Source organism: Psammomys obesus, unplaced genomic scaffold (assembly GCF_907164565.1).
Source record: "Psammomys obesus unplaced genomic scaffold, mPsaObe1.curated_primary_1811, whole genome shotgun sequence".
NCBI classification, from domain to species: domain Eukaryota; kingdom Metazoa; phylum Chordata; class Mammalia; order Rodentia; family Muridae; genus Psammomys; species Psammomys obesus.
In genome coordinates this window covers 8,015,250-8,022,348 of record NW_026591711.1, presented here as the reverse complement: position 1 = coordinate 8,022,348, position 7,099 = coordinate 8,015,250, and the positions used below count along the sequence as shown (strand labels likewise).

General features: G+C 38.8%; 1 protein-coding gene across 1 annotated transcript; it reads right to left on the bottom strand.

Moving 5' to 3' along the window:
- Positions 1 to 5,910: 5,910 nt before the first annotated feature.
- Positions 5,911 to 6,843, bottom strand: LOC129680257 (putative vomeronasal receptor-like protein 4). The gene has a single exon (XM_055611850.1). The coding sequence runs from the start codon at positions 6,817 to 6,819 to the stop codon at positions 5,911 to 5,913; it is 909 nt and encodes a 302-aa protein (XP_055467825.1). The 5' UTR covers positions 6,820 to 6,843.
- Positions 6,844 to 7,099: the final 256 nt, after the last annotated feature.

The window sequence follows — 7,099 nt, the reverse complement described above, 5'->3', positions numbered from 1 at the left end:
TTTGTATGCTAATAATCCAAACAACATTATACAGGGGCCAAGTGACCTCTGTATTATAATTCTCCATTTTTTTAACACAGAAAATTTTTTTTTTACTCTAGCTCACTCTTATTTGGAGAATTTACCTTTTATGCACATTTGAAAAACATCTTTACTTATTTTTTCTTTCTCCTTCCTTTGGAGACTTAATTAGTCCTCTCTATGACTGTTTGTGTTCAGTTTCTTTACTTTCTTTGACATCTATGCATCTTTCAAAACATCTTTATCTATTTATTTCATTTCTTCATAGACTTCACTTTCTATGTACATTTTCTTACTTCTCTTTTACAGCTTTCTAGCTTAATATTATTTTCTGCATTTAATTTTTTCTAAACACTTCCCCATGCTTCTATGGCTTACTCTTTATATTATTTAAATTTCTGTTTAAGGACTTTGATCCTTAACTATTTTTTATGTCTGTGTATAACCAATTTATTTTCTTTCTTTAGCTCCTAAGAACATTTTCATACATTCTTACCTGGTCAGATGTTTCTTTGTGCTCGTTTAGCTTTTAAGTCTTGGTTTGGATCTTTCTCTGGCTCAGCTTAGAGCATGGAGCTGGCTGCTGGGTCCACAGCTCTTGGGTCTGTCCTGCCCTCTGGCCAACTCTGGGTAGCTCCTCTTACGTTATGAAGTTAGTAAGGAAATGACTCCATTGTGCTTGTTATACCAGATGCGATTTCTTTACTTAATGCATCTACTGATACCTACAAGCAGTTAGTGACCTCACAATGTTGTTTTTTAAAACTTGCTCATAAGCACAACCAAAAAAGCATTCTGATTTCATTTGGCAATTCCAGGAGTAAATCTCTACATTTCTACTTCAAAGTATATTATTTCACCAGCCCTATATCATAAATTAGTTCAAAGGGAGCTTGCATCCCTGCCTCTTCCTCAAGATATCATGCTGGTCCACCATATTGACAACATTGTACTGCTTGGACATACTTACCAGGAAGTAGCAGGTTTGGGGACTTGTTGATAAAACACAACTACATGAGAAGATGGAAAAACAATTCCAAGAAAATTTCAAGAACATTGAACCTCACCAAACTTTCTAGGAGTCCAGCGGTATGGGGCATGTAGAAATATTCCCTCTAAGGTGGAAGGTAAGTTGCTTCACTTGGTCTCTTCCACTTACAAGAAAGTAACAGAACACTTAGTGGGCCTATATAGATTCTGGTGACAGCACACTCCTTACTTGGATGCTTTACTCCAGCCATCAACAAAGTCAATAGAACAAGTGACAGCCTGAAATAGTGCTTTAATAAGAAAAGACAAATCAATAGGTCCATACTATTGGTGAATTTTGCTTTGCCACTTGGGACAAATATCTAACAGACCCAACTTACCTGAGTTTTCCTCTACTATGAACTGAAGTGTCAAAGCATGGAGATCAATGTAGCAATGTCAATCCAAATCAGCTATGTCTCACTGTGTGTGGGCTTCTATATATGTCCTCTCCTCACAGTTCACCCACAGATGTTCTCAGCTGGCCAAAGTCATGCCCCTCACATGCGAGTGCTCAGAGCAAAATACCATATGCCCTCTCATAAGACAACCTGGGAAAATATTTACAACAAAACATCACATGACAAAACCCAGTTTCAAGAAACTTAAAAATTTCCACTTTATACACCCCTTTCTGTTTAAAAAAATGTTTTCCCCTTTAACATTAACAATTTACACAGAATAGCATTATGATGGGAACCATAAAATTAGAACTTTACATCAAACAATAATGGAACAAAATAACATTAAATTTCTATCAATAAACAATAATTAAACAAATAAATTTTTAATTTAACAGCAGGGTCCAACAAAAATGGGAATAACATGGAGGGGAAGGATAGGAAAGAAAGAAAGAAAATGCAAGAAGAACAGCTAAAACGAAGGAACTTACATTTAAGGGATCATATACAAATACATACAGTACAAGCTTCCTACCACATATACATATATGAATGTGATCTAACTGAGATCACCAAATAACAGGGGAGATGTGGTTTTACCTGGCCCTTGGGGATTATGGCCATAAGTCCACAAGAACGATGGTTGCTGAAGCAGTAAAAAGGGGTTCAAATGACCCACAAATACAACATGCAAAGAGATGACCTGTGGGAACCACTTCAGCAAAATAGCTCAAATTTATTTAGGGTGAAAAGGGTAATATAGGACATTGGGAAGTGAGTAGGGGGTTTCTGAAGCTGAGTGTACATCATTGGTTGAGGCATGAAAGTACTGGGATGCCTCATTTGCATGGAAAGGCATTCCAGGAATCACAGGTGCTTACTGGGTGGAATCTTATTGAGAGAAAGGAAGTTGAACCTTAATTTTACTAAGGGCTATGTGACAGTCCTCAGGTAGATGGTGTGGGAGTCTTAGATCTCCAGGCAGAGAAGAGGGAGCTTCACTGACAAAGGGAGTTCTCCACTTTGCCCCAAGATCAGGGCTTTATGTTCATGAATGACTACAGCCTTAGCAGCAGGTTTTCCCAACAGGGAGATACAGTCCCTAATGAAATCTGTCATCACCAAATAAAGCTTCTATTACCAGGAGTCAATTACATCTAATTGAGTTCTTGACCAAAGAGTCTCCATGGGTACCTTCAAACAACCCAAAGTATTCTCAAGGCTATTGTCTGCTTTCCAAAAACTGATGATAAGGCCCTACTCTTGAAAACAACACTTATACGACTCATTGAACATAGAAATTTTGAGCTAGAGACTATCTAGATCCTTCACCCCAATGGATCAGAGTTGTTGGTACTAGAAGGTACAATGTGTTGTACCCAGTTCACAAACCCCAGAAGACCAGAAAAAGACTCTGCTGTAAATGCATGAGGTTTTTAAATTGTATATGCATTCAAATATGGGACACAAACTTCCTGTGGAAACAGGAGAGGAATGTGGCCCAGCGATCTAGGGAAGCAAGGTTTTTATAGGGCAAAACCACAAGCAGGGACTTACATGTTTTGGCATCACATGATTGGGTAAGGGAAATTGACTATTGAAATGATTGGTCCACTTTAGGCATCAAGACTACAAACATTTCTGGCCTAGTCATATGGGCTGGTTTCCTAGCAACTGTATAATTAGTGGGCAGGAAAGAATGCAGTAAGGCTAGTTCTTTCCCTCAGGGGAACATTAAGGCTACTTCTTCCCCGAAGGTGGCTGGACATGTCTCCACCTAACCAGCCTTCCTTCAGGCTTCTGCTTTAAACTTTAAAACAATGCCCACTGATTTTCAAGACTTTGGTCTCTCACATGCATACTACCAAAGAAGAAAGGTAAACATAAATGCAGGTAAAAACCCTGTCTACAATGGTGACCTGCTGGTATAAGAGTAGCACAAAGCATGTGGAAGTAACCAACTAATATATGATTTGCTTCAACGCATGTACTCCATGAGATGAAAATCACACCCAATACTTCTTGGGTATTTCTGAACCTGAGACTAGATAGTCTAGGGAAGGAGAACCAAATACTAGTGTTCTACTGAAAGACATAGCAATAAATTTACTCTTAATATCATTTTGCTGGACTCATATTAGATCTGAGTCTTGCTCAGTCATCATCATGTGTGTGTATATAAACACTATTTACCAGTAGTACTTCTTTTTATATATACATGAACCTTTTTATATTTTTATTAAATTAGTTCATTTATTCTTTTACATCCCGATAACAGCCGTTTCCTTCTTTTTCACCATCTTCCACCCTCCCATCCTCTCTCCTCTTGTACCCCTCCCCTTTCTTCTCAGAAAAGGGGAGCTCTCCTTTACAAACCCACCCCAAGTGCATCCCATATAAGGATATAGCATATCCTCTTCTATTGAGGCCAGACAAGGCAGCCCAGATAGGGGAAAGTTATCCAAAAGAAGGCAACTGAGTCCATGTCAGATATGACCTCTGCCCCACTTGCTGCTAAGAGACTTACATAAAGAACAAGCTTCCTGTTAGCTACATATGTATCTAGGTCCAGTCCATGCATGCTCTTTGGTTGATGTTTCAGTATCTGTAAGCCCTTATGGTTAGTTGGCACTGTTGGACTTCCTGAGGAGTTATTGTCCCCTCCAGTATCTACTATCACCCACCACCACCCCACTTCTCTGTTTAATGTTAAGCTGTAGGTCTAAGTATCTTTTTTAACCCTTGCTAGATGGAGCTTCTCAGAGGACAGTCATGCTAGCATTCTGTCGGCAAGCAGAACTGTACATCATTACTAATGTCAGTGGTTGGCTTTCTCCTACAGGTGGGTGTCAGGGTGGATCAGTCATTGGTTGGCCATTCCCTCTTTTGTGCTCCAGGTTTATCCCTGCACATCCTAGAAGAAGGAACATTTTCGGGTCAAAGGCATTATAGGTGGGTTGGTGAACCCCTCTCTCCACTGGATATCCCACCTGGCTAAGAGGTGGCCACTTCAGTCTCCATGGCCCCTGTAGCTAGAGTTGCCCCCATATCCTGCCAGGATCTTACTCTATCAAAAGTCTCCAGGTTGTCTAAGAGATGTCCTCCACCATCAGTTTCCCTTCTCTCTCTCTCAGCCCTCTCACCTTCCACCGCTGCTCCCCCACATCTGATCCTCACTTTCATTGCCCTCTCTCCCTCAGTTCCCTCTCTGAGTCCACTTTCAACATCCATTCTATTTCAATAAGTGTAGGTGAAATGAAGGGCAGATAAACAGATGTCTAAGATTTTCATAAAAGACACACTAAGTAACTGTTGTTTGAAACATGGGAAAATCCAATTCACAGTGCTTTTATGATCAAGAGAAATTTGAATTAGTAAGCAGAACTAAAGCTACAATTTAAACTGCTATTGAGGACTAATTCATAGAAGATGAAAAACTTTTAAACAGAAAGGCTTAAAAGTCACTATCTGCAGGGAGATTTTTTTGAGGAACCTCAGCATCAAGGACACTTTTACGACATAAAATAATGAGAAAAAAGAGTTCATTTCATTATATGGGTGCTATTATTTCCCTGTGCATAATCCTAAATGTTACAGGTGTGTTGGATAGTTTTATGTCAACGTAAACTAGGATCATAGAGAGAAAAGAGCCTTAATTAAGAAAATGTTTCCTCAAGATAAGGCTATTGGCAAACCTGTAGGGTGCTTTCCTATTTCAGGGTTGGTGTGGGAGGGCACAGCCAATGTGTGCTGCCATCCCTGGGCTGGTGATCCTGGGTGTTATAACAAAGTATGCAGAGCAAGCCAGTATTCCTCCATGGCCTCTGAATAAGCTCCCGCTCGCTTTGAGTTCCTGTCCTGAGTTCTTACAACGATAAATGGTGATGTGGAAGGGTAATCCAAATAAAACCTTCCCTCCCTATGTTTCATTTGATCATGTTGATTAATCACAATAATAACCCTAACTAAGACATCTACCATTCAATTACAAATATTATACTACATAAAATAATTGTATATATAATATATAATATTCCCACTGTACATTATAGATAATGTTTCTTGGCCCACTGACATTAAAATATGAATATTCAGTTGGCTAAATTTCTATTGTTTAAAGAGAAACTTACAGTGTACAAAGAACTGAAGGACTTTATAGTATTAGGCATTAGAAATGTCAAAAGAATGTATATGTATGGTGCCACAGATTTAATTTAAATCATATGAAAAATGTTGCTTAGCTACTTGAACTATTAAAGTTTAAGAAGAATCTGTATTTCAGAAAAAAAATAATTGGGGCTGTACCAGAATGATTCCTTATAACCATCTTTAAGTCAAGTTCCAGGTAATCCTATGACCTCTTTTGACCTCTGGAAGCACCATGAAAGCACACATGCATACATGCACTCATACATATAAATAAAAAATGAAAAAATTAAATATGATTTAAAAACTATTTTTAAAAAATCTGGTGGCACTTTGACTGCTTGTTTTTCAGCGCATTGATTAGTCTCTTATCAGAGCTGATGTGTACCAAAGGAGTAATTGTGGGATAGGTATTCATCACAAACTTCTGAAGAGTCAGAATGAATGGGTCATACATCCATACTAGGATTGAGGTATTTGAGATGAGGAAGTCCACCCAGTACATGATGACAAAGAAAACTACCAGCAGCAAGATGGTCCACGTGGCCCTTTTCTCAGGGGACACTCTCAGGTGGCTGATGCTGTGAAGATGCTTGCATTGCCTCTGATGTCTGAACAGGATGATGACCATGTATGCACTTGTGGTCAGCATGACTCCTACAAGAAACACATCTCTGGATGTTGTCACTGCTAAAATCACTCCCCAGATGATGTAGTTCATGGGGAAGAGTGAGCAGGATTCAGTGACCTTCATCTGGTTTGTCTCACTCACATTGGTAAAACCACCAACATAGAATATCAGGTTACTACTGAAGGACAAATTGAAAGACCAAATAGAGAAGAAAGCACTAATCATGTATTTTTTTAGCTTAGGTTTAAATTTTGCCAAAAAAGAGGTACTGGGACTGATAGTGACAGCCTGGAACACACTCAGGAGGCAGGTGATGCAGATAGAGAGGCCTCTCATCACCCTGTGTATGTAAAAAGTTGCCTTACATTTGAAGTCGTTCTCAATGTTCAGTGACTCAAATATGTCTGTAAGCCAAATGTCACCACCAGTGAGGATCATCATTATGTGAATGAAGGTCAGTTGATAGGACATCAGGTCTGTGGGCTTAAGTCTGTGACCTACAATTATGAAAGTATAGAGAAAAAGAAGACACATATTGGCTATGACTCCAAACCCAGCTTGGAAATAAAGGACATTCTTTAGTGAAGACATAAGAGGAAATTAAATTCATCTTAAGAGAAGAGAGGAAGGATATTTCATATATCTGGAAGAAAAACAGAGTATATGTCAATCTTGTGATTCACTAGTTGGTGGGTCTATATCATTGTAACATATTACCTATTTACTCTTCATTAACCTGCACCTTTAACTTTTGATGTTCCATACTAGACTTCATAGCCTACATTTGTATATACTCTCCACATGTCTACCTGGAGAAATAGAATACTGGACATAATAAATACTAGCACATCTATATAGAATACATGTTTTG

What these genes read in the sequence shown, in the direction of transcription:
- LOC129680257 (XM_055611850.1), bottom strand. Translation starts at nt 6,819, where the DNA reads ATGTCTTCACTAAAGAATGTCCTTTATTTCCAAGCTGGGTTTGGAGTC.